Source organism: Agelaius phoeniceus, chromosome 21 (assembly GCF_051311805.1).
Source record: "Agelaius phoeniceus isolate bAgePho1 chromosome 21, bAgePho1.hap1, whole genome shotgun sequence".
NCBI lineage: Eukaryota > Metazoa > Chordata > Aves > Passeriformes > Icteridae > Agelaius > Agelaius phoeniceus.
The window spans coordinates 9,847,623-9,871,107 of record NC_135285.1 but is presented as its reverse complement, the minus strand read 5'-3'; the positions used below and the strand labels follow the sequence as shown (position 1 = coordinate 9,871,107).

The 23,485-nt window shown below is 47.8% G+C and overlaps 1 protein-coding gene across 7 annotated transcripts in view; it reads right to left on the bottom strand.

Annotated features, from left to right (window-relative positions):
* DAB2IP (DAB2 interacting protein) overlaps positions 1–23,485 on the bottom strand; it is a 157,351-nt gene that overhangs the window by 81,240 nt on the left and 52,626 nt on the right. For all 7 annotated transcript variants that reach the window (XM_077189400.1, XM_077189396.1, XM_077189403.1 and 4 more), the window contains one exon: positions 13,867–13,985. In XM_077189400.1, the coding sequence (XP_077045515.1) occupies positions 13,867–13,985 (119 nt within the window). The remainder of the gene's footprint in view (positions 1–13,866; positions 13,986–23,485) is intronic.

The following is a 23,485-nucleotide window of genomic DNA, read 5'->3' as shown; positions in this document are numbered from 1 at the left end:
ATGAGTGGGATTTGCTGCTTTGGAGTTCATGCTGGAAGGCTCAGCCTGGCCCAGCCCAGCCCAGCTCAGCCTGGCCCAGCCCAGCCCAGCTCAGCCCAGCCCAGCCTGGTCCAGCCCTGCTGTCTTCCCCGAATTCTATAATTAGTATCAGTGATTATTCCAGCAGGATTCAGAACCCTGGCCATCTGCAGAGTGCAGGGTGGGAGCAGCCTGCTTTGTTTTCATGTTATTTAAAATAAGAACCGTAATTGCCAATTGTTGTGGTGGAAAACCACTCCCTCATGGAGCCAGGCACGATGGAAAGCACCGTGTGGGCTCCACCTTTCCCAGCCACTAGGGAGAGTGGGAAAGCAAAAATTCCCCAAACTCAGAGCAAACCCACCCACCTTCCCCAGAAAAGTGAAAATCAGATCTATGGTTACTAAATTAAGGAGCAGGAACTCCTTCTGCAGGGAACACGAGCGCTGAAAGCCGTCCAACACAGGCTCCATCCCACATAGCAGTCCCTGGTTTGTTTGCCTGTGTGTGCTGTTGTGTAAGCCATAATTATGCAATCTCACAGTTTAGCACTGAGGACGTTCCCAGCTTGTTCCAGCTCGGCAGCAGCAGCTCATGGCCATAAATGAAAAAGGCAGACTTTTCCCACAAATCTACTGACATGGAATAATGTGACCTCTGGTAGCATGGAAAAGGGCAGTGCAAAGATGAGCTCTGGGAAAAGGGGGCACTGCTGGCCAAAATTACCAGCAGTGGACTTCCAGTTAATGCAAAATGAAGCCAGCCATGGCAGGGACATGTGGAACCTTTAAACTGGTTCTGATGAGGTTTCTCTAAATTGGATGCCCTGACACAGCAAAGTGGGAGATCTGTGACCTCGGGAGCAGCACAACAAACAGCAACACAGAGAGACACTGCACTGAGAGAAAACATTTCCCAGTGCACTTTCTGATGGAAATGGTAGATAAAATCCCTGGACAAAACAGCCCATCCTCAGTCATCACCACAAACTGCTGCATTTCATGACTTTTTCTGGGTCATTAGTCACCCAAGTAATTTTTCAACAAAAAATGAAGATTTCTCAGTTGACTTTTTCAGGCAAAATGAGTCTGATTTTGAAGATTCACAAATAGCTGTAAATAATGGTCAGATGCCAGGAACAGCTGTAATTACTGTTTCAAACTATTTTATCTCCAGAGGCATCCAATGGGTTTTGAAGATCCCTTTATGTTATCTCAATTTTAGAGTTGAACACAGTTAGGGGGAGTCACTTCCTCCAGTCTATGGTACTGACACCCAAGTGTTGCTCTTTATGTCCCAAACACCAGGAGCACAAATCAAATGGAATCCTGTGCTCTTTATGCACTGACATTTACAGAAAGAAAAACGTGTCAGAGGAAGAAAAGTGTCCACAGAAGCACTCAGGGCTGAGTGATGCCTCCTCAGCTTATCAGGGACAGGGTGGTGGTTTCACCACTTCACAGGCAGGAAATCCAAGTGCCAAGATGCAGGTGATAGAGCCCAGGAGCTCTGGGAGCTCTGACTCTGCTCCAGCCTGGGGCTCACTGCAGCACTGACAATGCCCAAGTAGGGTAATGGGCTGGGAGACATCAGGGGCTGTGGAATTATCACAGAATCCCAGGCTGGGGTGGGGTGGGAGGGACCTGAAAGCCCATCCAGTGCCACCCCTGCCATGGCAGGGACACCTCCCACTGTCCCAGGCTGCTCCAGCCCCTCCAGCCTGGCCTTGGGCACTGCCAGGGGTCCAGGGGCAGCCCACCCTCACAGGGAAGGATTCCCTCCCAATATCCCATCTGACCCTGTGCTCTGTCAGCCATTCCCCCTTGTTCTACCACTTGTAAAAATCCCTCTCTTAAATGTTTAAGGCAACTTGATATTTCCAAAACCTTCAGACTTACAATTGGACTGGTGGAATTATTTAGGTCAAGTCATGCTTTGCATGTTAATTTGAAAAAATAATCAAATCTAACGTGAGTTTCAGAACACCAATGCCAGGACAGCCAGCCCAGGAAATTATTGATGAGCTTTCAGAGAGGACTGAAGCAATTAAGAGTCACTTCTGGTTGCCTGAAAGCAGCTTGGTGACCTAGAGGAGATCCCTGAGCTGTCCTTCAGGGCCACATTCACACACAGGATGTTTTTTTTCCCATTTCTAGAAGTTGTTATTGGAAAATGTCACCATTCATTGCTGAGGTTCCCAGGATGCAGCAGCTCTCATTACACCTAAGCCCTCTCAGCACAAAGTAGCCACAGATAACCTGGATGTCTTTGCTGCAGCTGCTGTTCCAGAGGCTGCACTCCCATTCCGTGGGGGGATTCCCATCATTACTGGCTCTGTTATTTTATATCTCATTGCTCTGTGTAATGCTGACTCCTGATCCCTTCATTTGAACAAAAGGATGTGTTCCTCTGACACCAGCAGGGATGAGGAGTCTCAGGGATGGGAAGGGATGCTGGAGGAAAGGCAGCAGCTCATGATGTGCCTGGGCTGAGGGCATGGAGCCCTGGAGCCTCTGTCCCCATGGGAGCCCTGGAGCCCCTGTCCCAAAGGAAGCCCTGGAGCCTCTGGCCCCACAGGAGCCCTGGAGCCTCTGTCCCCATGGGAGCCCTGGAGCCTCTGTCCCAAAGGAAGCCCTGGAGCCTCTGTCCCAAAGGAAGCCCTGGAGCCTCTGTCCCCATGGGAGCCCTGGAGCCTCTGTCCCAAAGGAAGCCCTGGAGCCTCTGTCCCCATGGGAGCCCTGGAGCCTCTGGCCCCACAGGAGCCCTGGAGCCTCTGGCCCCACAGGAGCCCTGGAGCCTCTGTCCCAAAGGAAGCCCTGGAGCCTCTGGCCCCATGGGAGCCCTGGAGCCTCTGTCCCAAAGGAAGCCCTGGAGCCTCTGTCCCAAAGGAAGCCCTGGAGCCTCTGTCCCCATGGGAGCCCTGGAGCCTCTGTCCCAAAGGGAGCCCTGGAGCTCTGGCCCCACAGGAGCCCTGGAGCCTCTGTCCCACAGGAAGCCCTGGAGCCTCTGGCCCCACAGGAGCCCTGGAGCCTCTGTCCCACAGGAAGCCCTGGAGCCTCTGTCCCACAGGAGCCCTGGAGCCTCTGTCCCCACGGGAGCCCTGGAGCTCTGGCCCCATGGGAGCCCTGGAGCCTCTGTCCCCATGGGAGCCCTGGAGCCTCTGGCCCCATGGGAGCCCTGGAGCTCTGGCCCCACAGGAGCCCTGGAGCCTCTGGCCCCACAGGAGCCCTGGAGCTCTGTCCCCATGGGTGCCCTGGAGCCTCTGTCCCAAAGGAAGCCCTGGAGCTCTGGCCCCATGGGAGCCCTGGAGCCTCTGGCCCCATGGGAGCCCTGGAGCTCTGGCCCTGTTGCTCACAGTTGCCCAGAACACACCTGCCAGTGCTTTCAAGGTGTAAAGATGTTTCTTCCAACAACATAATACCGTACATGAGCAAACACACTGAGTAGGGAATGGCTCAAAGTGATAAAAACCATGGAAAACAGTTCAAGTTTAGCTGGAAAAGACAAGGAGACACAAATAACACATGGTAGAATCAGGAATGAATTGCCTGCTTCTATTTACTGTCTTTTCTAAAATGGCCAATGGATAGGTAAGAAAGATGAAAGGTAATGGACTTTATTAGATTAAAAACTCTCAGTGCCATAAATTATGTATCAGATACTGTCTGTGGCACTCATTGATACAAGATGTAATTGAGACCAAAAACTTCACACCACTCAAACAGGATTATTGTTATTTTTTGAGACAATGGAACTTGTTCTGCCATTCAGAGGACAGAACAAAGCTCCCAATGCAGGGAATAACAGGGAGCTGGCCCTGGCTCAGGGGCCACCCCTTGGACACGCTGGAGTCCCTGTGTTCCTCCCTCCCTGCTGTCAGGGTGCACCTGAGGGTGTGTGGAGGCTCTGCTGCTGTGTGAGAGGTTGGGACTGTGATTAACGAAGTGAGGGAGAGCCTCAGCATGAGTGACTTTATCTAATGAGGGTGAGACACCCTGTACAGAGAGAGCTGCAGCTATAAAGGCATCAAGGCAAACTTCTCTCAAGTGTGTGTCAGAGCAGGTACAAGAGGGCCGTGATAATGAAAAAAAAGACAAATAATTCTCTGCCCTTTTCTTGCAGGCTTCACTCAAGGACTGGAATTGCTCTATCAGTACATATCACAGAGCTGCCAACAGACTTGGGAGGCAGCAGGGTTATACAAAGATCATAAGCCACACTTAAGAGATGAGAGTTTAAAAAGAATCCAATGCTGCAGTCAGCTGATGATTTTTCCTATCTTATATCTTCTGTTAGAACATGTTTAAACAGAATCCAAATTATTACCTGCTCTGTAGGGCTCAAATGCCCGTGTAAATGAAGCTGGGAGTAACTAGTTAGAGAGAGAAGGATTGAGGAGATTAATGTGAGCTACACTCACTTCCCTAGATGGCTCAGAGAGCTTATAACAGAACTGGGATGCTGGAAAGCAATTAAAAGAACTAACTTAAATAAATCTCTAGTGCTGAAGGTTTGCCAGCATATACCTCTAAATTCTCCTCTGATGCAACCAGGCCCCTTCCTCCAGGGATGTTCTAACAAGCTCTCAGACATCAGGATAATTATTGCAAAGTGTGACCCAGACTGTGGTTACTGGTATAATCAAAAAAACCCTCGAGGTTTCTAAATTAGACACAGTCTCCTGGTGGAGCAGAGCTCCCAACTCTTGGTAACTCTTGTAATGACAAAGCTTCCAATGCCACTGGCTGTGAGTGGGACAGCCCTGGTGGGCTGGGGGTGACCTTGGGGCTGCTCATCCTGATGGGTTTCCCTTCTCCCAGAGAGGATTCCTGGCAAGGAGCACACTCCAGGAGTGGCAAGGGGAGACATAAGGGCTCACAGAAGCACAGAATGTCCTGAGCTGGAAGGGACCCACAAGGATCATCCAGTCCAACCCCAGCCCTGCACAGACACCCCAGCAATCCCACCCTGTGTGTGAGAGCAGTGTCCAAACACTCCTGGAGCTCTGGCAGCCCTGGGGCTGTGCCCATTCCCTGGGGAGCCTGTTCAGTGCCCCACCACCCTCTGGGGGCAGAACCTTTCCTGAAATCCAGCCTAAATCTTCCCTGCCAGAGCTTTGTGCCATTCCCTCAAGGATGGAGAGGGACAATATCTAAATGCTGTTATTGTGAGGGGAGGATATGGCGGGTGAAGTCCCTGCTGCAGCAGACCAGGCACTGCTGCTCCCTCACACCATTTCCTAAGCAAAACATGTTCCCCTGATATTTCAACTTCTCAAACTGAGTATTTGATCCCTTGGGGAAGCTTAAGGACTGCAGTGGATTTGCTGGTTTCTGGTGCACGGGGAACTTCCACTGCTGGGCTGTAAATCCTTGCTTGGTGCTAACACACAATCTTCAATTCAAGCAAACAGGGAGCAAGGGAAGGAATGAAACACTAATTGCAATCCAAATTGCTCCATCTTCCATCCACCCCCTGCCAGCCCTGCTCCCTAATCCATAAGGTCTGAGTGATGATCAGTGAATAATTAATTCAGAGGAGCTGGAGAGGTTCCTGCAGGGCCTCTGTGGATGAATATCCTGCTCAGGACAGTGCTGGGAGCCCCGGGGTGCCCTGCAAGGCACCCCCTGCACGTGGCCCTGGGTCACTCACTGGTTGCACCTCCTTGGACAAGCCCTGGCTCACCCACATGGCCCCTGCACAAACAGCTCCCACTGCCACCTTCCCTGGGAGCACTGGGGAAAGGCAGGACATGCCACAATCCAGGGGAATCACAGACACTGCCATGCCATGAGAGAAACCATCCACATCCTGGTGGCACTTGGCCTTGCTTGGTGCCCAGGCAGAGGATAAACACCAGACTAAAGATGAGCAACAACAGCCCTGGGCCTTTCATTCCAACCCTCAGAGCCAGGCATTGGTAAAAACTCTGCTCTCACCAAAAGAATTTAACATACAAATCCTTCTCTCTCTCTCTCTCTCTCTCTCTCTCTCTCTCTCCCTGGGTTCCCATCATCTAAAGTGCTACTATATAGCAACAAACACATCCCTAATGGAACAAATCTCCCCACACAGCCAGGACAGCAAAATATTAATAATTCAAGGTACATAGAGCTGAGTTATGGAAATCATTTGGGAACTGCTGCAGGCCTGCTCTGCTCAGGGATTCCTGCAGAGAGGCAGCACTGGGGGCTGGGATGGGCACGTGGGAACTCCCCCCTGGACTGGGGGCAGCTTAATCCCAGAGACATCTGTGAAAAACGTGAGCAAAGGGCACAGCCTGATGGAACAGCTCTGGCTTTCTAATTCCTACTGCATTTCCACCCTTTGGAATGAGGGAATGACACCCTCCTGCACACTATCAATCACACACAAGGCATGCCACAGCCCTTTCTCATATAATTACTTATATAACACACGTGGATTAAAGCTAAATTCATATTTCTGGCTTTAGTTCAAATCAGTTCAGTATTTTAAAACAAATTACATTTTAATTCCAGCTAAAATGCATTGGTTTAATTCAATTAAAATCAGTTTTTTTTCTTTTTTTTTCATCACACCAGATCTGAACTGTGTGGAAGAGAGCCTAAGTGAGACATTCTGCAGTTGTACTGGAGATATGGATTGTAAACACTGCCAACCAGATAAGCATCATGATATCACTATCATAAGATATCCACAGGTGAACAAACTACTTGAAATCTCACTAATAACCATTTCAGAGGCACTATAGCCTAAGGTTTTATTAAAGAACATGGTAAGGAAGAAGGATATTTTTTCCTCAATCTGGTTTTTCCTTCCCTCTGAGCTGATGGATGAACTTGACAGAGTTATTTGGTATTCACAAGTCCTGAGCATCATTACAGGCAGTGCTCTGTGCAAGTCAGAGCCAGCAGAGAGCTCCAGCTCCAGCTGCTGCCTCCAGCCACAATCAGTGGATTTCAGGGCCCAAGCACTGCAATAGGAGCTGGGATAACAAGGAACACACGTCAGACATCGGCGTCTCCCAGCTCTGAACAAAGCCTTGGAACCCTTCCCCATCTCACTTCCATGCTCACTTGCAACTCTTTATCCCTCACACAGATTTTCCAGTTGAGGTCTTGCAAGGTTTCAATAAAGAACAGAGCGGAAGTTGGTTTGAGAAGTTTTTTAAAAGCATTCCTTCCTTCCTTCCAAGAGAGAAAACCATTTATTGCTAAAACTAATTGCCACTAGAAATGACAGAGTAGAGTGGGAGCCAACATGCAATGGATCTCTCCTAGGAGATGGGAAATTCCAAGGAAGATGGAAACTGGAGGCAGATGCCAACTGGACATCCCTTCCCCAGGCCCACACAGCACCAGGGACAGAACTGGGAGTACGATTACATCCCATTAAACACAGCTGCACATGCCAGAAACAGGGAAAGTCCCTGCTCTGCCATCTTCCCACTTCTCTGCAGCTACTGGAGCTGGTTCAGTGCCCCAACCAAACAGAAAATCACCCCTTAAATAATAATCTCCCATTGAATCCACTTGCTGCCCTTCCCAAGATTGTGTGATGGGAAGGGGCACATGTGGGGAGGGGCAATGGGCTGGGGAGAGCAGGACTGCTCCTCTCAGTGCAAGAGTGATGCTTTCATCAGGAGCAGGAGCATCATGCATCACTGCATGCCAGAATCACAGAACCCCAGACTGGTTTGTGTTGGAAGGGACCCTAAAGCTCATTTCACTCCACCCCCTTCCACAGACCAGGTTGCTCAGGGCTGTGGGAGGTGTCCCTGCCCACGGCAGGGGGATGTTTTAAGCCTGGGATAGAAGTATCTCAGTATCTATTGTAAACAGATGATAATTAGAAAAGCAGAGAAGAGTCTAGAAGGAATAGAAAGCATCCTCTGGTAGAAAAGCTGCAGTGATGGCATTTTCTTTCTCTTTTTTTTTCCTTTGAGGTTATTGACATGAAGAGTAATGCTAATGTAATTGCACTGAAATTCATGCACATGAAAACCTCACCAGGGCAAAGTCAGAATAAATGGTCTGTTTGGAAACAAAACGTTGATGCAATGGAGTAGCAGTATCTGTCTTCCACCTGAAGAGTATCCCGACACCACGGGCCACAGCTCAGTGCAGCTGTCACCCCGGCTCAGTCTGTGCTCCAGGGACACGGGCAGAGCTCTCTGCCTGTACCCCTGAGGTGTGCACTGCTGCAGCAGCACATCCCAGCTGCCAGGCAGTGGCCACACGAGTCAATAAAGTGCATTCAGGCTGGGAGAGCAGCAAAATGAGAGCGAGCATCCTTGTATCCATTAATCAACCTGATCCTCGGCCGCGCAGACAATGGCTGGCGATTGTCGGCGTTTCCCAAACATCCCTCATGTGCTAACCATCTGCAGCTGGAATACAATGCTTTGATTACAAATGTCAAAAAGATAGAGCAGAAAATTAACTTTTCCTTATTTAGTAGGTTTGCAGAAATGTGGCTTCACGCTACACTAATTCAGTGCCCTCAGTATGAAAACTCCCCATTATGATGTCTCGTCAAATTAGAGCCGGCGATCCAACGATGTCATCTCCCTCCTCACACAAGGCTCTATTTTGTAATTAAGCAGGACAGGGAAACATTGGCCTTGCGTATAGAGAAAAGGTCAGGGATGCAAAACATATTTTTGCAAGCTAATTGTAAGATGCATGAAGCCAATTATCCCAGCAGTGCTGCATATGCCCAAGCAGGAAGGATTTTCTAATTCTGCTCCGTGACTCTGAGTCGAGTCAACGCGCCGGCTGCACCCCGTGGGGCACGGGGCTGGCAGGAAGCTGCCAGTGCACAACTGGGAAAAAGGCTGTGAAAATTCTGCCATGACTCTATGAAAATCATTCCAGCCTCTTAGCCCTCCCCCTGACGTTTATTATGACTTGAAGAATTACCAGGAGATAATGCAGTCTTTACTGCAAGCTTTAGGTATGACCCCCTGTTCAATTAGTAAGCTGGTTTGGATGTGTAGGATAAAGGAAAGTGTTTCTGTATCCCTTGAGAATGGGAATGCATCTACCTCAGGCAGCTTCTGATGCAATTTCACAGGTATCTGCAAAAGTGAAATGAACAGGAGGAACAGTTGGGACCTTGCTGCTGCCTTGGGAGAAGCTGAGAGGCCCCACATTGCTTTCAATCAATGATTGACTCCATCTCTGTCCCCCTTGGAGTTATTATGATTCTTTCAATGCCTTCCAGAAAAGTCCTTTCAAAATGCCCTCTTTCCATTAACAACATTCTCCTTTTTAAAATGTCTAAACTTCCTGATACCATGAGAAGAAGATGAGGAACATCCCAGTTTATGGAGAGAAATGGTAATTTCTTCCTGCATCTCTCCTTCAAAGCAGCTCTCTCTGATTTTACTCCAGCCTCTTAACACAGCCACTAATTAGAGATCAGTAATTAACTTTCTGGTTCAAGAAATATTTTGCAAAGGAACCCCATTAAAAGGCTGATTTGCTTATTCCAGGACAAAGCAGCCTTGATATAAATGCAGGTACTGCATGAGGGCAGTCTGAATTCTGAGACTGTCCTTGAATCTTGATTTTTCTGCTGAAATCTGTTCCCTGATGTGGGGGGAGTGGGGACAGGCACCACCTCTGGCATGAATGACATGGGGTGTCACACGAGGCACTGCTGGATGTGCCTGGCTGTGCAAGATGTTTTATTCTGCATTTCAGTCACTGCTGCTGGGGCTGGATGGTTCCCCCACAAGCTGCACAGTGTTCCCTCAATATTTTCATCACACTCAAAACCAGAGCCCGGCTCTCTGAAGTTGTCAGTGCCACCCTGCTGGGGGTTCCCTCTGCTGTGGGTTTCCCTACTCAGCCAGCTTCCCTGGTTAATACCATTTAAGCAGGAGCCAGAAGAGGCATCAGCTCTCCAGCACTGTTCACCCAGATCTGAAAGCCCTCCGTGGTTCTGGGGTCTGCCAGTGTCCTACTTCTGCAGGGTGAGTCATTTCTCTTTCCAGTTCCAGAGGAAATAGAGCAACTTCATCCTTCACCATGCAGCACTCACCAGATTCTCAGCAAACTTAACCAATTTCATCCTGCCTAAAGATATTTGGCATATCAGGTTTGTTGGGAATAAACAAATTAGATCTCCAAGAACACCAAAACGAAGTTTGCTGCAGGAGCAGCATCAGTTCCTGGTGCACCAAAATAAGCTCTGTGCACATGGAAAGCTCCCACAACAGACAGCATGGGCACTAGAGTAGAAACTAAATGAGTTGCAGTATGACTTGTATAATTCCTCTTCTCTCTAGGGGTTAGAAGTCAAAATTTTGGATGGGCTAAAGACAAAAAGGAGTTTAAAGAGGAAGTCTCAGTAGTGCAAGTTGCTGCTGTTATTAATGCAGGGCTGTACCCCTTCCAAGGCTGAGGCTCATTTAACAATCAACCATATGCTCAGGCTTTTGTAGTGCCAATAAAAGCTTAAATAGAATGTTATCTCCTGGAATTATAAAAAACAAAAACCTTGCAAAATAATCGCAAATGTTGGTACTCCAGAGTAGCATTAAATGGATTCTAGGTGCACTGAGGAAACGTGTCTCCAGCAATGATCAGTTCAGGGATTCCATCAGAACACAGAGTTACCCAGAGTACCCATTTTTCACCAAATCAAGACAATCTGAATGCACTTGTCCACAGGGTGTAACTGTGGCCCTGCCCTCTCAGTGCTGGTATAAAATCACCTTTGCCACTACCAGAAAACCATCAGCAATACATCCCCACCAATAATGAACAACTGCAGCAGAACAACCTTCTCTCCCTTCTCTGGCTGTATGCCCTGGGCTCCATGGCCAACCCAGAAATTTTCTCCATCACAAATTTTGTAGGAGAAATGTGGGTCCAATTAAGAAAAATTTATCTGCCAAATGCTTGATTTGTGGCTGATTCCAGAGGCCACTACAAAGCCAAGCATTCAGCGCTCCACGATAAAAACTTAGTGAGCTGCTGTAATAAATCAGGAGGCAGGAGACATTGTTAGCAAAAAGCCACTTCTTGGAACCCTTTTTAGCTCTAACAAGCAAGATAACCAGCCAGCAAATTGAAAGAACACTCATTCCACAATCCTCCTTTAAATCCCATATTTACATACTCTGATTGTACCATATTAGTGCACCTCTCATACAGAAGGTGAGTTACACTTGCTGTGATTTTGCTCCTTTTACTATCAGTAATGGTATTACTGTGACTGTAACAGGAAAAAAACCAGTATGCACAAGACTGGCAAAATTTGTCCAAATGCATCCCTGTGAACCCACAGTAATTTAGTGAAATAGATTTGTTTACATCCTCTGCTCCACACACAAACCACATCCGTGTCATTATCTGCCTGAACATGCATGTGCACAGTTCATGTATTTCAAATATTCATCTGCAGGATAAACAGGACATGTAAGGAAGGGAAAAAAAGAATTAAGAGGCAGGAACAGTCCCCATTTAGATACAAAGAAGCCAAGTAACAGAAGCATTTAGGATCTACTGTAGCACAATATTTCAAGCTGGAGTGTTTTGACTGAATTTACTGCACTATTCATTTTGCTGTGGCATTCCCACAAAAATTGGCCCACGCTCCAGAACAGAGCACTGTTATAATGGTGATTTCCAGAGCAGAGGAGTGGTTCCTGAACAATCAGCTTCCATACAAGATGGAGTCAAGAATCAAATATTTAAGAGGCGAATATTCCAATACCAAATGCTTCTCTGGAGCAGTTCTTGGATTACAAGCAAGAAAAGCACAGCAGCAAATGCATGAGAATGATCTGAGAGACCTGAGCTCTTTCATATACATTGTGCACATACAATGGGATGGGAATGTTCAGAAAGATAAAATTATCTTCTGTAACCAAAGCCTCACTGCATGACTGAGAGGCCCAGCTGCTGCTTTGCTTTCACCTCTCTGAGAGCAACAGTCCCTAAGGCCAAGCTCTCCTGCAGAGGAGTCCTGCTCACCTGACAGATCTGACACTGCCATGGCAGCGAGGGACTAAGAGCTGCTGGCAGAGCCTCTGAGTCCCAGTGTCCTGCAGCTCAGGGATGTCTGTGAATCACAGAGGAAATGCACTTTTGAGAGATGCCTGCCTAACAGAAGGTCTAGTCTCGGGCATCAGAGGCATAATTCATTTTCAGATCCTCATACTCATATAAGCAAATCCTTGGTTATTCGAGGCTGCCAAGTGCCACCTCTGCTCTAATCCACCCTTTAAGCTCTACACTGCAACTGCACTCCAGGATTCCCCGAGTCTCTTTAAGGAGAACTTGCAGTACAGCTGGGTCTCGGGCAGTCCAGCCAGCCCCCGGGCTGCTGTGCTGGGAGGGCAGGCAAATTACAAGGCTTAATTTGGGAAAATGACTCTGGCTGCAGGGCTGGCCAGAACAGTTAAATCCCGTGTCCTATCCTGCCAAGTCACAAACGAAACAAAACTCATCCAGGTAGAAGGGAAACCTCGCCTAATCTGCCTGTTCCTGGAGCAGCCAGCAGCACCGTGGGCACATTCCCGGCACCCGGCTCCTCTCGCTTCCCTCTGGAACACAGTGCCCTACCTCGAGCGTTTGGGAAAACTGCAGCTCAGGAATCAAACCAACTCTGTCTGCCCAGCCAGCAATCCCTGAAATCCTACTCGGCACTAACCAGCACAATCATTTCACCTGCACAATCTAGAAGGGAAAAGCTTAGGAGGCTGCAATAGGTCAGGTAAGGAAAAATCCAGATTGACAATTGTTGTTTGCGAGCTTCAGCAGCTCATGGCCCCTGCACAGAATAAGTACAGCTAAAACAAAGTAAGTTGTCATTGCTTTTCAAAGTGAAGCATTTACTCAATGGGTTCTCAAGTACCATCCTGGTACATTAAATTGCTCTGCTCTCAACTGGTTACATCAGGGTATGTCCAGCCCGGAGGAATTTTCAGACAGACTTTTCCTAGCACTTCAATATTTCTGTCAGTCCCCAAAATAATTTGTGTAAGGTTGAAAGATCTTCCTTTTGGAAGCAAACCACTGGTTTGTGGTTGGTAAAGGAATCTATCTTCCCCAACCATGACCTTGATCTGCATGTGAATTTGCACATGAATTTACCTTGAACGGAGCCTGTCTCATGCTCACACTAACATAATCTACACAGACATAAATACACACAAATCCACCAAAGAGCTGTTCTACTTTCTAACCGGCTGAAGAACCTCAAAGATCTCATTTCTCGTCTATTTTACTCGCAATTTGCTCCAATACTGCCCATCCCACATGAAATGCTTTATCAGACCCATCTGCACATTCCCTGCAACACATCCCTCCTGGGCTGAGCTCCTGCCATGGCTCGGGCAGGAGCAGCAGCTCCGGCCACAGCCGAGGCTCCATCTCCGTGTAACGACGGCAGCCAAGGCGGGATGGAGACGGATGTGTGTGAGGGGGAGACAGGGATTTGGGGAGATTATGGCTGTTATTGTTCCACGGTATTGTTCCTACCGTGTGTAACCCAGTTGTGATCGGTGCAGTCCAGTGCGGGAGCATCCCTCCCCTCCCTCCCTCACCTGCATCAGTCGGCTCTGGCTGCTGCATCTCGGTGCTATTTATACGCTGGTGCCTCAATTTAGGATTTATTGGAGAAAAGAAAGCAGAGCAGTCAGGCTTCTCTGCACCTGGAATTTACCCTGAAAAGGGAGGGCTTGTACCGTTCCCTCAACAACAAATTAAAACTACCCCTCTTGCAATTAACCAAGTCTACTTCTATCAGAGACGCAGCCCTCGCTCTGAATAAGATAAGCAAGATCTTAACAAGAGCTGGAAAAATCAATATCCTCCTCTCTCCCACACCCTCCGCGAAACGTCCCCTTACCTTTCATGGTCCACGCTCCTGAAGCCAGGTAAAATGTGCCGGAAGCTGCTGTTCCTATCGAGCTTCGGTTGGCTCTTTGTCCTTTTGATGGAGCCTTTAAGCCGACGGCTGAGGAACCCCTGTGGGGTGAGACAAGAATACTAAATTACAAGGCAAGGGCAGCGGGAAGCGGGAGCGGAGCCGCCCGTGCAGCCGGGCACAGCGTCCTGGGCAGCTCCCGCATGAGCGGCGCTGGCAGCGCCTGGCGTCAGCCAACATCTGCTCCCGGCGCTCCCGGCCGGGGCTGCGGCGCGCCAGACTCCCCGAAGCCTCCGTTGCCCTGGCAACCATCAGCTCCCATAAAATCCCGTCTGAAAGACAAGACTGGCACATGGCGGCTCTGACGGGAGCGGGGGCTGCCCGCGGCTCCGGCCGCCCCGGCCCAGACGCCACCCACGGCGGGCACACGGGCAGGGCGAGCTCCGGTACCTGCTCCGAGCCCCCCGGATCCGCGGCCATGGCCGGCACAGCCGGGCTCAGCTGCTGCGGCTACACGGATGGAGCTCCATAAAGCCCGTCCGAACCGCGCCCGTGGGCTCGGGGTACCGGCAGCACCTTCCAGGAGAGGCCCCGGCTCGCTCCTTCTCCTCCGCCGAGCCTCCTCCCTCACGGAACATAAGTCACGGCTCCTGGAGAGCTGCACGGCAGAGCCAGCACCGAACGTTTTAATAGCGAAGCTTCTAATGTGTTATTTGCTTATTGTTAGGAGTTAATGTTCTACATAATCTGAACATTACATTTAATCTCTCCGCTAAATAAGGCAATAAAAGCGTTATACTACTGTGCTGGCCGGCATCTGCAGTGTATGAGAATGGTGCGAGAGGGTCAAGCACTTTGGCCAGGGAAAGTGGGGGGCATTTTAAAGAGAAAGCAGGATTTGGGGGTGAAGCCTGAAGGCGTGTTCCTTCTATGGACCATCACACTAATGAAACAGATCAGCTCCACATGAACAGCTCAGCAAATCCCCGCAGAACTGAGGTTCTGCACACACTGCTTCCCTTCCCCAGCCCCAGGAACGGGGGAAGATACCCAGGGATCAAGCCCAGATCCTGACACGTGTGAGTGAGAGTGCCAGAGCAGCATCCCAGCCATGCCCACAGCGCACCCTCTGCTCCAGGCAGGAGCCTCAGGAGTTTCTCCACTCAGCACACAGGAATGGATCCTTAGCAGCTCACTTTTACAAATGAATACCTTTAATACGTCTTGCAGGGCGATAATCACAGTCTAACTTCTATGGAGCCTGTCATTTGTTCATGCCATTTAAACACTCCTTCCCCACCTCGGATATTCACGGCTCACATTATGTCTTTCTCAAGCTGCAAAATCTCCCTGGGCACTCTGTGTGGCTCTTATTATGGAAGTGACTCCCTGTTCGTAAGTGCACCAAGAATTTCAAACATCTAGATAACCAAAGGTGTTTCACATTTATCAAGTGCCACTTTACTTACAAACGAGCTATGTAACATGCATCTGTGTGGACTGAATATTTCTCCCGGAGCTATTTGCATGACTGAAATAGCAGGAGGTATAACACACAGGCCATCACATAGTACACTCTGTCATACTGCACAAAGCCAACGTGGCAGATAACAAAGGCCTTTTCAAAAGGGTTCTGTCCCTGAGAAATACCTTTAGAGAATTTTATAGTACAGAGAAACATGGCTGTGAAAAGCAAATTTGAGGATTTGCATTATCTAGAGCATTGTTAAGATATTTCCCTCAGTACTCAGACCTTAGCCAGCCTCCTGCTCATGGTATCAGTGTGGTATCAGCCCCATACTCACGGTATCAGTGCAGTATCAGCCCCACACTGTTTGTATCAGCGTGGTATCAGCCCCACACTCTTTTTATCACTGTGATATCAGCCCCACACTCACCCTATCAACTCCCCATGCTCTTGCTCCTCTGACTGGACCAGGCCCTGGCTGCCTGCTATGGACACTGGCCAATATTTGCTGTGAAGGGAAAATTCAAAGTATACAACCGGCCAAACACCTGATACTGCCCTAAACTCTGCTGCTGAGAAGGTTCTGGCCCAGGAATGAGAGACTGGAGTTCCTGAACCACTGCCAGCCCACCCACAAATATGTCCTCATTTTATCAAGCCCCTTCTTCAATCCAGGAGTAGATTTGAGCTCTGGACAGGGCATTGATAAGGAAAAACCCAAATGCCTTCTACAACCAATGGTGACATTTTCCCCCTCAGTTGTGTATGCCACATCTCCACAACTGTTCCATGATTCGTGTAGGATTTGGAAATTAGAATTTAGGGTTGTAGCAAGACATTACTTCTGTTTGCCATTGTTTTTACATTTGTTGCCACCAGAAGGAGATCACACGGTGCCATTTTCCATTTTCATTGCCAGCTTCCTTGGGAGAATGAGATGTCAGAGATTTTAATGCTGATAAATGATGCTGCTATAGTGATACTTTGCACCTCCATAGTGCACACCAGAGATCAGAAAACCTAATGTGTGAATGAATACCTTCTGTAATTTTTAGGTGGGGTAAGAAAAAAAGACAGAAGTTTGTCTGTGAAAATACAAGAGAGATATTCTGACCTGGGGTGTGACCGCCGAGCTTTCCTAGTGAGATCATAAGGACATGATCCATTTCTTCTTCATTTATGACTTTAAACAACATTTGATTCTGATCTCCAGACAAACAAGGCTAATCTCACCCTCTGAGCATTGCCTGCTCCTCTAGCTGAGCTGCATTCTTGGCAGTTCCAGCAATTAAAGTGCTGCCCTTTGCATGCATGTTCTTTATACACTTTTAAGTTTATATTGAGAGCTGTCTAGGGCAGAATTGTGTCTTCCTGTGTGTGGGCAGCATTCACCACCAGTAAAAATATCGTGGCAAAGATTAAACTAGTAACTGAGAAAGGTTTCATTCAGAAGTTAATAATCTCTATGAAATGACAAAAAATAGAAATCTGCAGAGCCCAAGAATCCCTTCAGCTAGAATAAATCTTGAAACATCTATTACAATGGAAGCAGAGGTACCAGCTATATAAATTCATCCCTGCACAGCCTAAGGTCTGAGCAAGAGGAAATCTTTTAGGCTCTTTAGAGGCAATCACCGTGGTCAGAGTACGGCCCCATGCAATCCCTGAAATCCCACAGAGCAAAGTGGCACAGAACTCATCAGGCCTGGCAAGGAAAAGGGGTGAACCATGGAATCACAGTGGTTTGGCTTGGGAGGACCTTCAACGGCATCCAGTGCCACGCCTGCCATGGCAGGGACACCTCCCAGACCCCAGGGTGCTCCAAGCCCCGTCCTGGGGGTGTCCCTGGGACACTGCCAGGGATCCAGGGGCAGCCACAGCTTCTCTGGAACACACAGTGAGCACTGATTTCACTTTTCAAGGGCAAGGGCGTTGCTTTTCTTGCTTTGTTTCTGCTGTTTTGCCTCTGACATCTCCAAGCCCGGAGTACAATCGCTCTAATCACAAGAGCTGACTGAAGTCATAATAAGACACAAAGAATGAAGGCAGAAGAAAACAAAACAAATCCTTTTGAGGAATGGCTTAATCACAACCACAGCAACTTCAGCTAAAACAGGATGGCACAATTCAAAACAGCACAACTAAATCTGCTCTGATTTGGGTCTTTTCTTACATATTTGACAAACCCAAAATCCAATGCCATCATCTCACTGCAGACTGAGGAAGGTGGGACTCATTTAAATTTTTCTTCCTTATCAAATTTGGCATTTTCAATTGCTCTAGAACCCGGAAATAATCTTATATTCTATTATAGTGTTTGAATATTTTTGGTATTATAATACTTTTAAAGCATATGTGCAAACCCATCAGCACCATATGCCTTTGAGATGCAGGAACTGTAGAATTCTACACACCCTGGGGCAACACAAAAAAAAAACTAGAAAGGAGAGAGAAAAAGGGAGGGGGACAAAACTGAGCAGAGTGTTAATGACAGCAAAATCTGGAGCTCCTGTTTTATTAAACACAAAGTAATGATGCAAGTCTTGTGTCTGGAGCTGACTCCCACACCAATAATGTTCACTCGCAGAGAACCCACAGGATAAAGTTATAAAGGTAAAAATTCAGCTCCATGGAAACACAATAGAGATGAAATTTTAAAAATGATATATCAATAAATCAGGCTGGATGCCTCATGAGCAGCTTTCTTTGGAAGAGTCCTGGCAGCTCCCCATGTCCTCTAAGCCAGGAAAACAGGGAGAGGCTGGGGCAGAGTGAGGGTCTGGCCTGGGGCTCTGGAGGGCACTGGGAGGGCTCTGGGAGGGCTCTGGCATGGTCAGACAGGAGCACAGACACAGACCTGGCTCCTGCTCTCACCCCAAACCCACGCAGAACAGCCCCCACAAAGGCAGAGCACAGGAACTACTGAACAGATGGGGTTATTTTTCTAGTTCTTCCATATCTTTTGTTTTAGTTCAAGCAAATCTCAACTCTGGGGGACATGAGAGGACATCAGGAATTTTTTCACTACTCATCATAAGGAAACTGCTATAAATAAGTGTTTGCTGAGAGTACAAGTGTGCAATGCAGCCTTTCATCCCAGGTCTCCATGTGTTCTGCTATGTCAGGGATAAGGTATAAAACTGGGAGTAAATCTTTCCCACCAGACCCATCCTCATTCTGGGATTTACAATTCTTATTTTTTATATTAAACCTAATTTAATTCTGGAATTAGTTTGGGGTTTTTTTCTGTTCCTCCACAGCACATGGAAATACCCTCTTATTGAGGCTCCACTGAATGGATAATTAATATTTGTATTTGGGAAACAAGTGAGCTGTGCCAACACTAAGCATCCTTTTATAGCCATAAATGTTCCAAACAAGTGAGTTTACCCATTTCTACAATTACCAATGCTAGTCCCAGCTTTCAATATAAAAGAGAAACGTTTTTAGGGGAACATTTGATGCCATTTGTTATGAGGTAAAGACATCTAAGTGCACATTGTTACCCTTCTCTCTGTAGAACACAACTGCATTGAGCTACCCCAGGAATGCAGAGCCCAAAACAACCCCGAGGCTGAGTTTAGGCACCATTTGTGCCTCTCGGAAGCCCAAGAATAGAAATAATCCCCTGAGTGGTCCCTGGACTGAAGCAGAGCAGGAAGGGAATTTCTCTACAGCACTGACCTTTATGGATCAAATATTTTTCATTTGTTCAGTGTTAGAGGCACAGGGCTGGAAGTGTCTGTAGCCCCTCAAACACTTCATATATCATTTATTTCTGCCAGCTCTTTTTGATTTGAACTTTGGTGCTGTAAGCTGCTTTGCCATCCTGCAGCTCTGCTCTGTCAGGGCTGATGGAGGGCTCTGTGCAGGTGACCGAGCACACGGCCCCTGTGGGATTCCTTTCCCCAAAAAGGGCATTTCCAGGAGACCTGAGGGCTGCACAGGGGCTGGTTTGAACTTGGGTCATGGGAGGCAAGAGAGTGCCAGCCCTGAGACTGAAGACACCCCTAAACTTATGAGAAACCTGCAGAAACCTTAGGAAATGACACTTCTGCAAGTTTAGCACCCAACACCTCCACATTCTGTTTACATGGCAAAGCCCTGGGCAGCTGTTTCAGCACTGGACAATCCTTTCCATGAAGAAATTTCTCCTCATATCTCATCTAAACCTCCCCTGATGTCTCAGGAGCAAGGAACCACCACTTGCTCTGACTGATATCACCCTAAAACTTTGTTCTAAAGGGATAAGGAAAGGCCCTCTGAGACAGAAGTGTCTTGGAATTAGGCTGAACCCCAAAGGAATGACAAAACAGCTGCAAAGCCATTGCCTGGCCAGAGGTAACTGGCAGTAAAAACTCCAATCCTGCTGCTGCACGCTCTGTGGTCAGACCCATGCTCTTGCTGGAGGATAAGCATGGAGATCCAGCAGTGAGGATCATGAGAGGGGCTCTGTGGAGCCAGGCCATGGAGCAGCCCCAGAGGGGGAGAAGCAGCTCGTGCTGGAAGTGCTGCTTAGCAACACTGCCCTGCCACGGCCAGAGATGAGCCAGATCTGCAGTGTCATTGCAAACACCCAGCTCAGCCCAGCTGGAAAATCAGATGAAGATGCACTGATGTCCCCCAGGTCACCCAGGGGACAGTGTGGGGTCAGGAAAGCTGGAATTACATCAAATGAGAGGCACTGGGGGTTAATTATGAATGTGGCAAATCTCACACATGCGAGTATCAGCAAATCACAGAGAAGCAGCAGTAGCAGAACACATTACCACACAACATCTCATCCCCTTCCCACCTCTGGCCAATAAAGGATTGCTGCTTGAGCTCTATTTTCATAAAGATTTTACCTATCTTGTGGAAACTGCCTTGGTCAGGGGGTCTTCTCCCACTGCCCTGGAGAAAGAATTCTCAGTTCTGCACATTCTCCCTGGTATTTTCAGCTATTTTGCTTCTTTGCAGAATTTCACTCTCTTTCTTCTCTGTTCTGGGAAGATTCCCTTCCCAGCCTTTGGTAAAGTAACAGAAACCTTGGGAAGTCTGGGTCTGGATTCTCCCATTAGCATTGATGACTTCCATGGAACATGGACAGGGAACAGGTGAGACATTAATAAAGGACAAAGGAATTCAAGAGTCAGGAGGAGCCCAGATGACAACAACACTTTGACAGTTGCTGTTATTCAGGGATCACTTGGTTCTTCAATTTGGATTCTTTTGTTCTCCTATTAAAACAAACCCACACTACTCTGGATTATTTGTTCCCAGCTCTGTAATTATCACACTGTCAACATTTCACATCCCAACAAGACAGATAAACATTCCTTGGGAAGGTAGGAGAAGGGTAATTGAGCAATCAGGGATGAAAGATGCAGAAACAGAGACACAGGGAGAATGCAAGCAACCTTGAAGAGCAAACCCAGTGATGCACCCAAAGACAGCAGAGCTGGGGACAGCCTGGCCCAGGGACACCAAGCCAGGCTGGCACCTGCAGGAGGATTCCAGGGGGAGGGAGCAGTTTCTTTGTTTACCAGCACAAGGGAGTCCCCAGCCCAGAGCACAGTCTGCTGTGTCCAAAACTCTGAAACATCCTGAGCCAGGTCCCTTGGGCTTTTGCCAAGGGCTAAGGAGCCCAGGAGCTTTCAAGAGCTGCACTTTGGAGCTGTTTCTGTGGGGCAGCTCCAGTGGGTCACTGGGCTCAGGACAACTACACCAGGCACAAAACCTGTCTAGGAATAGTTGGCATCAACCATTGTGCCCTTCTATTTCAGGAAAAAGGTACTTTTTCATATAAAGGAGATTAATTTAATTCTTTCCAATCTCAGAAATGAGAATATGCCTTTTAAAAGCCAGTCCCCAGGCAGATCCACGCTTCAGGCTTGCTGTCCAAGGATGGAGAAAGGAGGGCAGGCTGGTGGAGGTGGGAGAGCAGGTGGGAGCTGCTGTCAGAATGGAGGGGCTTGGCAGGCACAGAGGGAGGGAGTGAAGGCACAGCTGCCCAAGTGATTTGCTACACTGACTATGCCCAGATAAGCTGCAAAGCCAGGATTACTTACTGCTCAAGGGCTCACTGCTATGCCAGCCCTGCAATCCTGGTAAAACAGGTACCAGAGCTCACCAGGATGAGCAATAAACACCCAGGGGAGAGGGGAAAACCATCTCCATCAATCTCTTTGCATTATTGCTCCCTTTTAAAGTCCACCTTTGGGGATGATGCAGATAAACTGGTTCATGAGTGTGTTTTAGCCCTGCTTTCCCTGCTCTGATGTATGGTCTTGGAGCAGCACATGGATGTCCTGCTGTGTCAGGCACCTCCCTGCTCCCTTCCACCTGAAACCTCTGGGGCAGAGCAAACCCTGGAAGGGACAACCCCATTCTCCCCAAAATTGATGGCCAGCTCTGAGTCTGCAGGAAGGTACCAACACCAACTGCCTCATTTGCACTGACAAACCTTGTGTGCTTTTAGTGACACATTTTCTACAAAACCAGCTGCCAAGCCAATAAATTTTAAAAAGCAGTTGGTAGATGATGTGTTTAGAGTAAAAAAAAATATTATTATCTTTTGAATGTAGGGATTCATTGTGTAATTTTGCAGTAAAAGTTACTCATTCAAATATGAAACTCATGTTCCAGGCAGATGCTCTTGGCTTCAAAGACTTTCCCCACATTTCTGCAGCTTAAATTGGAACATTTGTATTCAGCAATAATTACAGCTGCAATCAAACAAAAATGCTCACTTTTGTGAAGGTGTGGGGAATACCAACTGGGACTCAGATGATACATCAGCCCTGCATTTCCCCTATCTACCTCCCTAGACAACTCACTTCCCAGACATTGTGCAAATACTGAAGATGAAGTTCATTTATCCTCATCTCAGAATTTATGAAAACGATTATTTCAGTTTGATTCAGCTCCTACTTACAGCTTTGGAAAAAGGGAGAAAAATTACAATGGGAGGATAAATATAACACACATATGATATTTCCAGGAGTACCAGCCTGGCTTTCATGCTTTCTCCATCCTTCAGAACACACAGATCAGAGAGCTTTTTGATTAAGAAAGCTCAGAGAGAAATGAAAACCAAGGCAAGACTACTCCCTGCTCTTTTTCTCCACCTTTACTCCTCTTCCTTCCCTCCTCAGCTCGTACTTTGTGTCTGATTTTGGGCTGAGGTGCTGAGGAAGGTGATGTGAGGCAGCACAACTGACAATTCTCTTAAAACACTCACGTTGAAAGATATAAACCAAAAAGAATATCCTTCAGGAACTGGAGGCAAAAATTAAGTTCACTGCTGGTTTATCCCTCAAAATAATAAAATAGACATTGCAAGTGACAGAACCTATTTTTGGGTTTTAGCAGTCACTATTTCTTGCCTAATTATTAGCAGTGGATTTACTATCTTTAAAGCAGAACTTTGTCACCCTGCAGGAAATTTCAATTCTATCAGGCAGATTTAAGTGTCATTCACTTCTTCCTTAACTATTTTTGACTTGGTTGCTAATTCTCAAGGAAGGCTTCATTCCTGGAGGGCCCAAGGGCAGGGCCAGCCCGTGTCCCTCAGTCCCAGCCAGTGCCACACCAGCTGGGAACTCCCTTGTTTCCCAGGAAGGGATATGAAAATCTCCTCCTCCACCCCTTAAGAACAGCAAAAACTTTTTTCTTCTTGTGTCTAAATGGCCTCTGTCCAGGAGCAACCTGTACCCATCACTCCTCACCTTTTGCATGGGATCCTTGGGGAATGCAGAGTAAATTTCTGTACTCAGCCAGGCCAGGCTGTGCCATCATGGGAATGCCATGGAGGTGACCTGGCAAGAGGCAGGAATGAAGGGAGGGACAAGGGCAGGGACAGGGAGGGACAGGGCCAGGGACAGGTTACACTGCTCAGGGTGAATCCCATTGTGCAGAGCCATGTAGGGAACTGCACAGAGCCATTCAGGAAATAAAGACATGATTAGTTCTGGAGCTAATTTCCTTGGTGCTTTGAAAAACGTTGCAGGGAAGATATGATCCACTGTAATTATGGAGGAAGATAAAGACAAGAAAGTTTCTGGCAGAGTGCCAGCCCTGGGAACACCTGAGCACCTCAGGAAAAGCAGCAGAGCTTCCCCACTCTCTCTGAAATTATCCTTGATGCCTGAG